Source organism: Lepidothrix coronata, unplaced genomic scaffold (assembly GCF_001604755.1).
Source record: "Lepidothrix coronata isolate B3197 unplaced genomic scaffold, Lepidothrix_coronata-1.0 Scaffold59, whole genome shotgun sequence".
NCBI lineage: Eukaryota > Metazoa > Chordata > Aves > Passeriformes > Pipridae > Lepidothrix > Lepidothrix coronata.
In genome coordinates this window covers 3237802-3254901 of record NW_016690239.1, presented here as the reverse complement: position 1 = coordinate 3254901, position 17100 = coordinate 3237802, and the positions used below count along the sequence as shown (strand labels likewise).

The window sequence follows — 17100 nt, the reverse complement described above, 5'->3', positions numbered from 1 at the left end:
CAAACAAACTTTCACTAACATTAAGTAGTTCAAAGCATAATACAGTACAGGCATGCCTAAATTAGACTTTTTTAGTAGCAGCAATATCTCATACCAATCCAAATCAGGACCACTAGACATCACACAAACAACAAACCTACAGTTCTTTGAGACAGCTCACGATCTAAAATCTACAGTAAGTGCATAAACAAACAGAAAAAATAAGAGAGCTAAGAGGATATGGGGAAAAGATAATAGTCTAGATAAGTCTGTTTGTTCAAGTGAGTACTGAACGACAAGAGCTGCAAAAACAATAGCTCTTAACATATTTAACCAGATTCCACAGGTTGTGCAGGGCAAGCTCCTAAAATAATTCTACCCATCTGTGATACTAGCAAGTATCACAATTTCTAATGCAGATACCCTCACAACATCTCTATGAGAAAACAATGTTTACATTTACAAACAGGAAACTAAAAGCATTAGATCCAATAAAAGGGTTTAGGATCTGAATCCTGAAATGCCTAAATACTGCCTAAAGTCCAGAGCTAAGATCCTGAAAACCCATCCCTCCAACACCCAATACTGAATGATCCTACGTTTTGACCAAGCAGCCTGCAATTTTACTCCTGCATGTGTGCAGAAACAGCTCATTTTGTACACGACTCAGCACTGTGGCATCTCTGTCATAAGTGCAAGCAAGTCTAAGCTCTTGTCTCAGTTCTGCCCATCCTCCTCAGTGCTGGACCAAATACATGTTTTGAGCATGCATATTTAATATATGACACTGCACAATCATGGGGTTCCCATGTAAACTGCAGCAGTAGTTGTAGTTTCTTCTAAAAGCACAGGTAAAGTCTTTCCCCAAAAGTCACATTTCAGTCTCCTCTTGCAGTTTTATAACTCTCATTGGGGTGTGGAAGCTGAACATTAAGTTTCTTCCACTGCCTTATATTTCAAAATCTAGAGCCTGGTTAAAGTGCTCCAGCCAGAGAAAACTGTGTTGTGAGACAGCTCTCCTCCCTCGTGAAGGGCAAAATTCATAGGGATACAAGTAATCTACTGCTATGTTCATGTGCCCAGAGTATGGTCTCCAGCCTGGCCATTGACAGATCATCCCTATGGACAAGCTCTAGAGGACTCTTCCTCCACATGCCACCTGGCTTTGATCTCATCCCAAGACGATCAATTCTCCCCTGCTCTGCACAGGGAGCCTGGGCACTTTATAGTGCTAGGTTCCTACTGTCAGTATACCCAAAATTTAAACAATGCAAAGCCCACATCCCTTTTGGATCACGTCCAGAAAAACAAAGAACCACGTCAGTGTTTTTTTGCATCCTGTAAGGTGCCCAAACACCTTCAAAAGTCTGATCTAAAGCACTAAGGTATGGCAACAAAGAAGTACCTGCAATGGCCCCACAGGAAGCAAAATGGACCCAGGCCACTCCCTGGCCCTGAAGGAAGGTGACACAGCATATGACATTCATCCACCTGAACTCCTCTTTCCTCAAAGCACAATGGCCTCGTCTATGCTACTGGAAACTGTCCCTGCCTTGTGTTATCTTTAAACCATGTCCAGGCATTGTTGAGTAGTCTGATGGCTGGCATTGGCTAAAACCACATCAGAGAGCCTGTTAATGATTAACAAGCACAGTCATCTTCCAGTGCTCAAACACATGGCCTTACCTTCCTTAGTTTACCAGTAATGATAGAATTCCTTAATGTCAAAAATCCAGTCTTCTAAGTTAAGGCCTACAAGCAGGTACATTAAATATAATTTACAAGCAAAGCAATAGACCTCATTTAGGGGGAACAGAAGTTAAGGGAAACAGAACAGAAAAATGGTGAAATTCCCACATAATTTATGATACCCCGAGTTTTGATGAACTCAATGGAGCTATAGTTGTTTTATGTCAGTCTATGTCTGTGCAAATATGGGTATGTTATTTCTGTTAAGTAATTATGCTCCTGGCAAAGAAAAACACTTCTTTGTTTTTATTATTCAAAACACATTATTTACAAACAAATCATATTCACAGGCAACAGTCAAAACACACTGTAAAACCAGATTTTGCTCTGTTTAATTGATAAAACATTGATCTGGGATGTGACCCTGTAACTGTTCTCCATAAATCAGTAGAAATAGTATTCATTGTGTGCTCAAAGAACCTCATCCTTAAATATAGATGTTGATACATTAAGATTGAGTGGAATGGAAATGTTTTCTTTTGCCTATGGGAAGTAGCAAACTGTATGCATTGCTAAACTCTGCATGAACTGGATAATGAGTTTCACTTGCTCTCAGTCACCAAGGCATATTATGCTTTCCATGACCTCAAACTAGTCTTGCTGCTGCCCCAAGTAATTCTGAATTACAGCTATCTGAGTGTAGTGACAGCATGGGCAGTAACATGGAAGAGATAAATCAGGGTACTCCAGCTAATTTAGTGAGAGGTTTGAGTTGTAGCGGGGGGATAGTTTCCAAACCAACACAGAGGGTAGTTGTGTTCCGCTTCTTCCCTTAAAAATAGAAATAAAATAATCAAAATGCTCATAAACTTGTCTAATTAAAACCTTAACTTTCTTTCCATACTACACCAGTATCTTGCCATCAAAGTTTTTCTTTAGGTTTTTTTTCCCCCATGATTAATGATTTTATATGCACAAAAAATATGCAAGGAGTACTTACATCTATGTTTTCCTCAAAAGATTGAAAATTAAAATATATAGCTTTCCAAATTGTATTTCCATTGAAAACCTACTTCTTCTAAATCAAAAGTGCAACCTTAGCATGGCCATGGTATCAGTGCACTTAACTCTCAGCTGTCTCTCTCCAGTTTTTAGGAACCTTACTAGAAAGTATTTCTGTTAATCTAGGTTAGCACCACTGGAAAATCAAAGCTGGAGGAGACATGGAGCTTGAAGAAAAATGTGTAAAAGGGAGTAAAAGAGACCACTAGATGTATTTGCATTGCAATTGTGACTATACTTTGTTTGGTTTTGACAAATATGAAAATGAAAGCCTTTTAGTATATTTTTCTATGCCAGTGGTTTGATATTTCTCGTGCTACAGATTTCCAAAAGCCTATGTTTGGAGATATCAAATATTTCATTACAGAAGTTCAGGCTTTTTATATGTATTTTACAATTGTCTGGTATTATTGACAAATCCTAGTCAATTACCACCCCAGCTTTCAAATTGTCTCATTTTTAAAGAGAGAGCTTTTACAAAGCATCACTCAACATTTTAAAAACATTTCAGTGCAATGAATGTATTTCCTATAGTGCATTAAACAGTAATACGATATTTTAAAGTCAAGCTTATTTGAAGTCAAACTTAGGCACACGATCTTGCAGAGGTTCAAACACACATGCTGCTCTGACTTCAGTACATTTAATGTCATATTAGAATAACAACAGATGCTGATACAGAAAGATTTCCCCTTCCCTGTGCAATAGTTTAAAAAAAAAAATATTACTTAAGAAAACAATCGTGCCTTACATTCTCCTCAGGCAATGAACGCACGAGCTGTGGAAGAATGCCTGCCTTCACAACTGCCTCTGCCAAGTCCACATTATAATCAGCAAGTCTCCCGAGACCCAAGGCAGCAGTCTGTCGAACACTTGGGACAACATCCAGCAAAAGAGGTCTCAGCAAAGACACTACACCTGAGTTACAGTAAGAAGAAAAGAACCCATTTGGTAAGCAGAAATTTTCTAAACATTTGCCTTTATTCATAAAAACCTACTCTTCCAGGTAATAAGAACATGTAGGAAATCCAGGTGTTCCGCTGAAATGAAGTTGGCACTTGGATAGCACTGCTGACTGTTTCTGACCATTTTTCATAGGTACAAAACAATTCTGAAATATAAAAAAGTCACATGTAGAAATAAGTTGTATTCAAATATCTGTAAAATACATGTCTTAAAGTTTAAACAAGAAAATAAGGTATATTCAAACATATATAAAATTCACATGTTCACATATTCATGGGAAACTCCATCCAGAGGTCCTAGTGAGAAGACATTGTCTTGTCACTCATTTATCATGCCAGCAGAACCTCTCATTGAATTGCACCAAATTACATTTCATCTGTTATAAGCAATGACTTGGAGACCAAAATCCACACTATATTATACTCCAGATAAAAGAGACGAAGATTTTCTTATCATCTTTATGATGTGTTTCCACTGATGAGTTCACAGTGTATCAGTTAAGCATAAAGAATATGAAAGTACCAGCGAGGGGAACTATAAGGAACTAGAAACTGAATTACTGGATAACAAAATGGTAAGTGAAATGGAGCTCAAACAGGAAACCCAACCCCGACCTTTTATATGCAGTGATGGACCCCAAACAGATTACTACCAACCGGAAGAAAGATCTCAATGTGAGCAGACATGTGGAGATACCAGCTCTTGCTCGGTAGCAGAGAAGAAACTTTACCCACAGAAGTACCCAGGGTGCTCAGGATTATCTGGAAAGGGGTAAAGGCCAAAGCAGAGACTATCACTATCCTACATTTAACACCCTCCAGTAGAGCAGAACTGAAAAAGGTTCAGTGAAAGGCAACAAGGATGATCCAAGATGACCAATCTGTATCTGGAAGCTCCTTCTACAGTTAAACTAAGGTTCTTCAATAAGGATAGAAATGAGATTCACTTGGTTAAATAAAAAATGTGATTTCTAAGGTCTGGGAAGGGAAAATCACTTGTATTGTGATTCTTCAAATGTGCTCTCACTCTACCAGCCAGCTGCATGAATTAACACTTTAGAACTTTATACCTCAGCCAGAAAGCAGAGCTCTCTGAAAATGCAGATGTGCTACAACAGAATACTGAACTCTCAGAGCTACACACATTATCTTCATATCAGCTTTCTCAGTCCTTTCCACTACATTTTTTTTGGTAACAAAAGGAAAGATTTAGTCGGGTGACTGTGGAGGAAAGCAAGACTTCCCTCCCCAAGGGCTCTTGTGGTTATTAGCAGTGAGCAAAGGTCTTTTAGTGTGACAGTCCCACAACAGGGGATCATTGCCCAATGGAAAGTAACACCCAGGTGTTCAACAGGCACACCATGACAAAGAAAAGCTGAGGACCTCAGAGCAGGGAATAGTCCAAAGGGATGGAGGCTATAAGAAATTACACCCATAGCATACTTCCATATAGAAGGACACTGAAAAGGAAGGGAAAAAAAGTAAGTTGAGCAGCAATATAATTCTCACCTTTATTTTACATCAAAACCAATTGCTCCAAGAAAGAAGAAAATAACCTAATAATCTGTACATGGCTCTGAAGGAGCTGGGAGTGCAGAGGTGGAAAAACTAACCGTGGAGGCCATGCTGCCCACTAATGAATTTGTGGGAAAGTCAATATTCCAGACAAAAGCTGCACTGTCATGAGAGGTACAGCCTCCCAGCATGTTCACAAGTCAAAATAAAACAGGTCTCAGGGGGGCACACAATAAAAGAAAAAAGAGAAAAGTAAAATAAAATTGTGATGTCTAATAGCACTACAGAAGTACCAAATAGGGCTCTGTAATATGCATTAATTGAACATGTACGTGTAGTACCTATGGAACAGGTCTGCGATGTAGCTGGCACCTGCTCACACTTCTGTCAAAGCCACTGGGAGCTGAAAGAGGCCTCCCGTGTACAACTGACAAAAGACAGATCCTCCGGTATTGTAAGATCAACATGAATGCATTTAGCACTTTGCAGAAGTCACTACTTCAGAATGTGGTCATCATATTGACATCTTCTCACAAACTCCCCAAATAGCAGGTATGGTCTCATTAGCAAGTTATGCTTCATATAAAAAATGCACTAAGTACTTTATATGACAAATTAAAAGTAAAAACAAACATACGAGTTGGGGCCAACACTGTATATCATCTATTACCTTCTCGTAAGTCATCTGCACCCTCTGTGGGAGGGCATTTCTTGTCCTTCCCTCTAGCATCAGTTGCATGGTCAAAGAGCTGCTGAAATTCCTAAGGGAACCTCATGCTTGCTGTTCTGACTCTGTGTACATTGAAGGTATTTCAGTAAAGCAGGAAGAGTTAGAAGTAGTTAATTTGCATTTAGTGTACACATATTACATTTGAGCCCTTGACTTGATATAATATGAAACAAGATTATTTAATAAATTAAAAAAAGGGAGAAAAATATTTAGTTTTATTGATACAACAGAGACTGTTAGAAGTGGTTGATGGAGACAGAAAGGAACACTTCAGTGTGCAGTGTCTTGACCCTAAAAAAGCCAAGAGCCTGATGGCTGGGACATTGAACCAGGATGTGTCCAACTGGTAATGTCAGTTCTGGTGATGGTCTCGAAATCCAGTGAAATTTAAACAGACTAGAATCACTTTACCCAGGAGCTAGGTCTGGACCATGTGACATGTTTCCGGTCTTAATGACATACCTACACACTGCAAAATGTAAAACCACATACAAGAAAGTTTACACATACATATGCTTCGAGTTGTCCCAAATGTGAGATTTATATAATTTGTATTTTCAAGATTAGTTGATACAGATTTCACTTTTAGAACGGGTTAAAAAGCCTTGAGTCTGGAAATGTTTCCATGCAGCATGCCTCCCCATCACCAATACCATTCATTTCATGGCAGTATAGACTTTGTAAAGTTGGTTGATAACATTTAAGCATCAGCACAAAATGTTCTACTGTGAATTATTTTATCTGGTGCAGCTTAAAGTGAGGAAAAAGATGAAACGTGAAATGGGAGTTACTGTTTGAAGAAAGGGCACAAGAGGCTACAACAAGGTTAGGAAAAAAAACAGGTTTAGAAATAATAGCAACTGTGCTGATCCTCAAGGAGACTATATTTTCTTAAAATGATGTCTGAATGTGAGAAGAGACAGTGGACAAATAATTATCATAGCAAGAATTTTCGAGGAACAAGACGAAGAAAAATCAATTCCTGTTGTTGTACAAGCCTTATATTGACATCAAATTAACTGAGAATTGAGAGAAGTGCTTAGGCCTAGATTATGCCTGCACATTGAACACAATTGAAAGCTTTTACCTTTACTTTCCACCTTCTCTTAAAACCACTTTCTTCCTCTGTGTTGAAATGCTATCCATCATCTCCAACTACTCTTTAAGACCAAAGGCTTGAGCAGTTTTCATCATTGTCATGATTTTTATATCTTTAGCAAACCTAGTATTTCTTTCTTTACAGCACTTAGAAAAAAAGAATTAATTCTGAGAGCATGGAAACAGCTACACAGATTCTACAGTTTCCACCAAAACATCTACAGGAAAGATATCCACCTTCCCTTCTATGACTTTTGAAGATAGTGCTGAAAAGGGCAGATGTGCCTGAAACAGGATGAAGCTTTCCGGCACTGGCCCCAGCCCAGCTCTTTCTCCCAGAGACAGTTGTATTTGGTGAGCTCCTCTATTTGATCTCTTCCTGTCAACTATCCTGTCTACAGCAAAGTCTACCCCTCTTCTCCAAAGAGGTCCAAGCCAGGAATCCTATCAACCTTTTTAATTAAATTCAAATCTATCTAACATTATCTTAGAGTGGGAAAATAGGCAAGAACCTTCCAACAACTTCCTTTTACTTTACCATTCACCCAAGTGAATAAGGCCGTACAGATCAGGGAGTAACAGTGTCTTGCTGCTGAAACTTTAGAACTCTTAGGTCTTCTTCCAAATAAGTCTGTTGTGACAGAAGTAGAAAATTCATTAACTCCAATTCAAAGGCAACCACACGCATAGTAAACTACAAAATAAGGCATTTAGACCACTGGACAAGATTTGTTTTGGAAGAGTTCCCACTAGCACTCAGAAACTGAGTAACAAAGAATTACTGCCAAATATTCTCTCTTGCATCACAGAACCTTGGCTGACCTCAGGCAAGGAACGATTCCTCTTTCTATCCTCAGTTTCCCACTCAGATTTGTTTTAAAGAATGACACACTTTAGAAGCTGAATCACACACTTCTCAAGTGGAGCTGTTATGTACAGGCCCGATGTACTTTCTTTTAGCAAGCAAATGCTGGCTGCTGCCTATCTGGGGGGAAAAAAATCACTCAGGGCAGCAGCAGGTTCCAAATTTTTTTTAATTTTAAGTTTCTGTAGCCAAACAAATAGTCACTATTCTGGAGAGAGCAATCTTTGCTTGGTCATTTTGATTTCTTGGGGAGAATCACCTGGAATCCACGCAGAATACTTCTACCCTCCTCCCTCTTGTCTTGAAGATTCTGTCCTTCTAATTTATGTTTTGGATCAAAGATAACATACCACTTTTGTTTGCTACCTCTTACATTAAGAACATTTACTGAGCTAACACTGGCACTCATACATTTATCATATCAGCTTCATTTTTCAGAGCTCCTCATGTCAAATTCAGCTGATTTAACAAGGAAATACAATGGAAAATTATTTCTGCCTCACCCCAACTCCCTATCTTCAACTACCCTTTGTTAGAAGCAGCATAGCAGTGAGTTTTAAGTCTCCTCCTTGAAACAAATTTCTCAGAAGAATAGTAAGAGAGAATTTTCACACTCACTCATCTTGACACAGCCTCTTCCAGAGACAACACAGTATGCATGTCTCAAGTACAGACTCCTCAAGTGTGACTCGCCATGAGAAAGGACTCCTCACTGCAACAGTTCCACGCACAGCACAACTACAATCCTTCAAAGATCAAAGGGAACATGAATACAGTTTGGTAACAGAGACTCTGGGTAATCAAGTAATTCGTACAGCAATTACCAGATGGTGTGGGACATAATGCAGATTCAGTTTGACAGTATGACTGGAGATTTCTGAAGGATTGAGGAGCAGTAAGTTTCTCCTCCTTAGATGCCAGACCCTGCTTCTACATTAATGAAGCATAACTAATCCTGTTCCAAGAGGATGAATTTCTGAAAATACCTCTCAAGGGGGTATTAGTGGCCACCACACAATCCTACACAGACACACCAAAACCAAGGTGGTCACAAGGAGCTGCTTCTTTTTAATGGCCACTTGTTAAGATGAGACTGAAGTTTCTAACAAATTCCAGTTTTGACATTTTACTTGCAAATCTCCAAACAGGACAAGAGACTGAGAAGAGGAGGAATCCTGGAGCAGTTGAGTTTCCATTTCATTGAGTTACAGAAAAAGCCAAGTCCTCCAGCTTCAGCTGCATTTACTTTCTCCTTCCATCTCTCTCGTACTTTCCTTAATACACAGCCTCCTTTTTCTTTTCATCAGGTACCACCATGTCATCAAGCCTTGGGGAAAGCCACTCTCCACACCTGATCTGCTACAACTCCCAAGACAACCTTTTGCCTTTCTTGCCACATTGCAGTCCTCTCCCACTTCTCCTGTCACCAATGCTCAGCAAAACTTTTAACTCCAAATAAAAATAATTTAAAAAACCCAAACAAACAACCCCCCAAAAAAACCAAAACGAACAAACAAAACCAAAAAAAAACCCAAACAAAAAAACCCTGTATGCATCCTTCACAAGAGAGGACACAAACCCCAGTATTGAAACTGGCTACATGGGGGCACTGGAGTCTGTTATGCATATCCACTTTCAAGGTCCAAATGCTCCCAGTAAGCTTTCTATAAAGTACTGTGCTATCAAAGCACATTCTTTAACATTATGCAAAATGTGGAACTATATCCTAAAATTGCTTCCCAGAGTCTGATCCTAATTATACAGGGCCAAGTGTCCAATTATCACATTCAAAAATGGTACATTTAAGATATGTACACTAGAAAGAAAAGTTGATGGGCAGAAAGACTCAGCTGGAGGAGGGGAAATAGATTTGAACAGCCTTTCCTCAATAATAAAGGTTCCTAAAATGACTCTAAAGACGTGGAAATATAGCTCTTAAAACCTGTCACCAGTTAGCTCTGAAGGCGTGAGAGACCTAACACTGATGCCAATCACCCTTTACTTACATAAAAGCAGACCACAAAGTAGGGGACAATCCGCCATGCCACAAGGGTTTGTGGTGGAGCCCCTGTCTGACTCAGATGAGCCCTGCCCCCAAGCTATAGCCTCTTGCCAACATGGTGAGGAACAGATACAAGAGAAAATGCTCAAAGGTAAGGAGAGGAGAGGGTTCAGTCTTGGAGTATAAGGCCTCAGAAGCAGCTTGATACCAAGCATAAGGGAGAGGAGACCTCAGCTCAGGGTCGTGGGCTGATGGAGTGGAAGGACTGCTGGAAGAGACTCACTGGGAAAGGACCTTCCTTTACACTGACATTTTGGAACTTTCTTGGAACCCTGCAGACTGCTCAGCACGTAGGTAAGGCAGAGGAGCCACATTTGAAGTTATCTGCCCAAGATGATAAAACCACCGCAGCAGCAAAGAGAAGGGAACCCAGGCGTGTGGGGCCCCAGCACACAGGCTGCTGTACCACACAGCTTCAGAGTTCTTTTTCCACGTTCCATACTCAGCTTTCCCTATGATTTCCACAGCCATTATGCTTAAGAATGTGATTAGCCCCAAGAAAGGGGTTAAAGAGCTGATCTTGTAATATCTTTAAAGTCAAAGGCTAAATTGCAAGACTAAACTGTTTCTTAATCACAATGATGGCCTTAAATAACTTACATATTAAAAACAACATTCTCATCACCATATATTCTAATGCAAAATAAATAAATAAAAACGGTACTGTCAGGTAAGTCAAAAATGAATACCTAGATGTAATTCAAGTCTTATTCTAAGTATTAAACATGAATTGTAAATGCCTCTAAAAAAAACCAAAACAAAATGCTATTTCAATGGATTTCACTGCACTTCAAAAGGCAAAGAAGAATTAGACCCTCGGTGACTACCACTCTTAGAAACATATTAGAACCAGCTCAGGCTTTCTCCTGCATCTTTTAAAAGACAGACAGCTGCCTAAATCTCAGTGCAAGAAAGAGAACTCAAATTTTCCCAAGTTCTGCCACTATAATTGAAAATAGTCTGTTTCTAGGATTTTAAATTTTGGAAGGATGAGGGGGCGTGGAGCTGAATAATGCATTCTAGTACCAAACTTCACGAGCAGTAGCTGCCAAATGAATAGATTTATTTTTAAAGTGTATGTTTAAAACTGCTACTATCAAAGTAGCTTCTCCCATTAGTCAACAGGCCTCCAGAAACAAGATTGTCATTGTTTCACATGTATATTTACTAAATGGAAAAGTTTTAGAAGTTTTGGAGGAGATTTTTTTCCAAAGTATCCACTAATTAAATTTTCAAATGACAAACCCTGTAATTACTATTCATAGTAGGATTTAATAATAAGAAACAACTTTATCAAAGCCAGCCAGAGAGTTGGAAAACATACTGGAATGAATTCCAAGACAAAGGAATTTCTCTGATCATTCCTTGAACACCCCTGCCACCAGAAAGCTGTTAAGCTCCCAGGCACTAACCCCCCAGGACATTCCTGACCAGGACAGAGCCAGTGCCATGTAAATGTGTCAAAGTCCAGGGACAGATTCCAGTTCCCTCATTACAACAACTTTGAGGATTTCTGCTCAGTGGGAAAAGCAGCTCCAGAACTTGATGAGAGAAGAGAGATGCCCTGAAAAAAGGGGGGGTTCCTGTCGGTCCTCTCCGACCTTCTTTCCAGCCTCCCAGCCGTTTTCTTTACAGGTCATACAATAACAGCACCTTAAGGTTTCTCAACAGCCAAGCCAGTGTAAGGAACTCCTGCCTCTGATCCTGGCTACTTGCTCCCCTCCAGGCTGCAGTCTCCAAATTTGCAACAATACCACTGCTTGTACCTGGTCTAATACCACAGAAGCAGGGCTTATAGCGTAGTAGAGAATTACTTTTTCAATACATTTCCATCTTTCCTGATATTAACATGGTGTCCAGAACACCTCCACAAAGAATAAGGTCTCAAACTAGTATTTATTTTTCTTACAAGACATTAAGTATTTATAAGGAGGACTTCTAAAATGGGATCAGATGCTTTATTCCTTGAGCACTGATCTTTCACTGCTGCCAGTCTGAATTCTTAAGGGCTCAATTTTGTTCCAATTCAAAAGTCACTGTAATCTTGCCTTCTGCGACAGCCAGCAAAATACTAAGCACTGACAACTTTTGAGATCCAACAAAAGAACCCTGCAAGGTGCCCCTCACTCCTATAGCTAATATAAAATGACAGCAAAGACTTTCCTCATCTTCTTAAAAGAGTGATCTCCATAAGGGATGGCTAGAATTCCTATTCACCAGAATAAGAAACAATCCCCTCAATCACTTTATGTATGGATTTATACAGAGATATACGTATAGACAGACATCTTTCTTAAATCATTGCTCCAGTGCTCAAGACCATAAAAGGTACATCAGTGATGTGCTAGACAGCTATGTCTCAAAATATTTGTACAAGGGTTTTAATAAAAGGACCAAATCACTTTTATTTAGTGGAAGGTTTAAAAAAAAAACACTTAATGACATTTGATTTAGGAGGAGGTTTTAAAACCTGTATCTAGCACATCCAGAAAAGGTGAAAACTAACAGCTATATAACTACACAGTATTTTTAAAGGCACAGGTGCGGAAGATGGTAAAATATTTATGGTCCATTCAAACAAATTGTAATAGGAAACATCATATTTGCAGACACTCCCCTCTTTTCCAGCATCTGAAAAACTAAAGCCTGTGGAAAAGCAGCTCAGAACCAGAAAGAGCGAAGAAGGATAACCTACACAAATGCACATTTTCACAGAGCCTGATCCCTGTAAAATTAACCTTTAGACCAACACCAGCTATGCGCAGAAGGAAGTTTTCGGCCTCTGAACTGATTAATTGTTCTGCACAAGTAAGACATCAGTTCTGAAGTAGTTACCAACCAGATTACATCAAATAATTATTTTAAGAAGAAATGCAATGCAATGGAAGTTAGCTTGGCACTTTGATTGCTTTCTTTAAATAGAAACTTTCTGCATTTTTAAATATGCTGAGCTGCAAGAAGCCTGCCTAAATGGGATCTCTCTCTGTGAGCTGGTAAAACCAGAACTGTAAGGGACACAGAGGGACCTCTTCGTACAAATAAGACATAAATTATTCCTATAGCCAATATGTCCCTTTGGTAAACATGCATCACTTGTGTAAACTATAGCAGTGGCATTAACTCACTGGGAGATTACAAACAAAACAAAACCAAAAAAAATCAAGAGCCACAGCAAGGTAATACAAAAGGCTTGGTGTCAACATGCCACTCCCATAATCAAAACAAATGTTTCTTTAGCAAGAATTAAAGTGATAGATATTCAATAAAACAATTTTAATAGAGTTGTAAATACAATAACAGAAATTTGTAAATATTTACACCAGTGGCTTTCATTTTTTGTTTGTTTTTTTGATACCATTGTATTTGAGAAAAGACTGACAGTTTTACTAGATCTGGGAAACAAGTATTAAAACCAAAATCCAGACAAACCAAAACATAATCAATTCATGAATACCACATGGCAAACCAACAATTGATCTATACCACATTTTCAAACTGTCATTCAGATAATCGATTACCAAGCACCTCTTTTTCCTCTTTTAAGCTCAGGAACTTTGGCCGAGCAGAGTGGGTCTGCCAGATGCCAGCAGCACAACAGCTGGTAGAAGTGCTCCTGCAGCTCGTCTTTGTAAAAATGTTCAGTTTGGTTCACGACATCCCAAGACAACAATATAACAAAAGCAAATCCCTCCCAAACTGAACAAATCTGCTGACAGAAAGCATCGAAGAATTAAGGAACAACTTTTAAAGCCGGTATAAAAATAGTTTCATCTAAAGTAGGACTTCCTTGGCAACTCAGTGCTGGTTTCATCGGGAAATCCAAGTTCTGTACTTTACATAAAGCTACATTGGAAGCTAGAGGAAGTAAATGAAGAAATGGGTTATACTGAGAAATTTTCCTTGAAGTAAACACGAGATAACAGCCAGAGACACCCCACTCCGCACAGACCTGCGGGGCACCCGCCCGCCGCTGACCAGAGCAATCAACTTCCCTCGCGCCGCGGGAGACTCGGCAAAAAAAAATCTGGAAAATAAATCCTCGGTAACCGAGTGGCCAGCGGAGGAGAAGGGGAAGAAAGAAAAGAAGACCAAGGAAAGGCCCCGGCGGCCCCGCGGGACCCCGCAAACCCCCGCGGCCGCGCCCCGCCCGGCCCCGCTGGCCCCCGCGTACCTGCGCTCCGCAGGGTCTCGATGCTCTGCGGGCGGGCGGCGAGGTCGGCCACCCCCTGCACGAACTGCGTCCGGGCGCGCTGGTACTGCTCGAACACTGCGGGCGGCAGCGCCAGGGCGCCGGGTCAGCCGCCGGGCGGGGGCCACGCCGGCCCCCGGCCCCGCGGCCCCGATCCCAGCCCCGGCCCCGGCCTACCTTGCAGGACCTGGCGCTGGCTCATGGCGGCGCCGGGCGGGCTCCGCGCCCGCGGGGATTTCCGCGCTGTGGACGCGTCTCCCCGGCAACCGGGCGGAAGCGGAGCCGCGGGGGGGCGGGGCCTCGCCCGTGACGCAACCGCGCCCTCCCGCCGCTCCCGCTGCCGCTCCGCCCCGCGGGCTCCGCGCGGTGCCGCCGGCCGGCCCGAGCCCGGGGGTGACGGGAGGAGATGGGATGGGCTGCGGGGCCCCGGGCTATGCCCGGCTAGTGGCGGATCGCACACGCGCGTCACACGCTCAGGTGCCGGTACAGGTGCGGGTATCGGCACTTACGGAGGTGCCCGGGGCCCGACAGCCCCGCGGAGAGAGGACCGCCACTGTGCCACACACACACAGCTCCCGTGGGGGGCGCGAACACGACGTGACATAAAAACGTGTGCAGGAGCTGTGTGCGCTCACCTCTCACCGGGAGCTGCTGCCCCAGGAGCGCCGGGAAAGGACGGGCACGGGCAGGGAAGGGGCAGCGCCCGCAGGACGGTGCCGGGATCAGCGCAGGGACGTGTCCGGGCGCAGCCGAGGCGCGGCCCCGGTTCCCGCCCGGCGGAGGCTTAGGGGGTGTCGGACGGCCGGGCCGCGGCCTGCCCGCCCCCGCCGACACTGGGGAGGGGCGGCACGGCCGCCCCGCCGGTGCGCACCGGTGGGACGCGCTGCTCCGCCGGGAGCGAGTCCCTTGTCCCGCTCCGCTGCTGCGCAACTTGCCAATGACCCGGCGGGCAGGCAGGGAGAGCCCCGCCGCTCCAGCGGAGTCCAGCGCATCGCCCGGCAGCTCCTCTGGGGTCCGACTGCCGGGCTCCCGCTCCACTCCGCTCCCTGGGTGGGGGAGAAATAAAAGGAAAATTAAGAAAAACAAGAGCAGTCCGGAGCTGCTCGACCCCGCCACGCCTTTATTCTTCGGGGAGGCGGGTACTTTGATTTTAGTTTTTCCTTTCCTTTCTCACCACCACCAAAGGAGCACCTTTGATTGCTCCTCGGGGATCTCAGCTCTTGCCCAACGCAGCCGCGCTGGCCTACGCAGGGGGTTTTCGTGCCGCACGGGGAATGAACTTGCCCCGCGGGGGGCCGCGGAGCCCCCGTCCATCGGCGGCCAGGGCGGTGCGGACGGCGCGGACGCCTAAGGGCGAGCCCGTGGGCTGCGGCCACCGCCTCCGCCGGGAGCCGCGGGGGAAGTACGGCGGAAGAAGAGCCGTCCCTCGCTGGAAGGGAAGGCTTCTCTCAGTCCATACCCGGCGCGGTTAATGATCAGCCCGAGCGCACCCACCCGCGCAGAAGATCCGCGCAGCGCCAGCTCCCCGCCACGCTCAGCCCCGGGTGGCCGGGGGCAGCATCCGCTCTCTCCGTGCAGAGGGAGCAGGGGGGGAAGGGGCACGGCGATGAGGGATGGTCCGGCAGCAGCCCTCTGACTCTGCCAAGCACAGTACTGCACCATAACAGTATTTTTTAAATATTTTTTTCAAACAGTATATGATTCTGGTAGATAAATTGGGCACTGCCTTCCACTTTTCCCATCTTGGTGTCCGGCCATAAGGACTAATTAGGAATAATTCTCTTCAGAACCAGTCGGCAAAGACATGGTTGTATCTCTCAGTAAACACAACCTTGGAGGTCTGTATAGCAACTAATGCAAACGGTGGGACAGGAAAATGAAATCAGTGTTATCAGGGTTTGAATAGAAATAGACTCTACATCACGTCCAGTATCTTTTCAGAGCGATTCCCAAGACGCGGGATACTTGTGAACGAAGGTAATAGTTACCTCTGCTATCGATCAGGCAGCTCCAAGTGAAATTGTAATCCACAACAGAAAATCAGAGTTAATATTCAGTAAAAAAATGTCCCTTTCTGTAGCCACTCTAGATCGCACAGTGGCTTCAAGATTTCATAGGCTAGTAATTTGTCCTGCAAAATTCAAAATGTACAAAATCAGACGGCTGACACTATACAAACATGTTATTTGATAGGCAGTATAAAGTTTTGTCTCATACCTTAAAGTTGGAACGCTGAGGTTAATTCAGCCACATTTTAAAGTTTGGAAAAGTGTAAGAAAGACACTAATTTTTCTTTTTTTTAATCATCTATGTGTTTACTCAGCTGAAAAGAGAGGGGCTAACACAATATCATGGTCTAAAATGAACTATGCGTTTCTAGGAGTATTTAGTGCGAAAAAAAGTCTCTTTAAACAAACAAATTAAACAGAGGATGTGCTATTCTTTACAAATAAAGGAGACAAATAAAATCAGATTGGTGAGAAGGTTGTTTGCCACAGAAAATATTTTGGGAAATTATCACCATGTGTACTTGAGAAGGGAACAGCTGTTAAACACATTTCTTTATACTTATTTCTGTTCTTAAGTTAAATAAAAAATAAACAAATGGTGATGAATTACTTCCAGAGGTTTAAAAAAAAAAAAAAGATGTGTCGATTACAGATAAATTGATTTATCTGTATAATTAAGTCTAGTGTTTGGATAAGGAACAACAAAACGCACCCTGAGTACCACCAAGACTTGCTGTTACACTTCGTTGCTTGCTACTGAGAGTCTATTCACATAGTTAATAATAATAATGAGGAATAAACACCATGCAAATGCGGTCTACGGAAATGTCACCAGTTCTCGCAAAAGTACTGAAGACGGAAAATCATTTATGGAAATGACGTAGTTGTGAGACTTCATTGCCTACTGCTGGGGTGCTTATTAGTAGGAAACCTGTAT

General features: G+C 42.6%; 1 protein-coding gene across 2 annotated transcripts in view; it reads right to left on the bottom strand.

The window, feature by feature from the left end:
- Positions 1-14428, bottom strand: part of SPAG6 (sperm associated antigen 6) — a 36780-nt gene extending 22352 nt beyond the window's left edge. For both annotated transcript variants that reach the window (XM_017817270.1, XM_017817271.1), the window contains exons 1-3: positions 14332-14428; positions 14137-14232; positions 3482-3648 (exon numbers count right to left, since the gene is read on the bottom strand). In XM_017817270.1, the coding sequence (XP_017672759.1) occupies positions 3482-3648; positions 14137-14232; positions 14332-14356 (288 nt within the window). In that variant the 5' untranslated portion in view covers positions 14357-14428. The remainder of the gene's footprint in view (positions 1-3481; positions 3649-14136; positions 14233-14331) is intronic.
- Positions 14429-17100: the final 2672 nt, after the last annotated feature.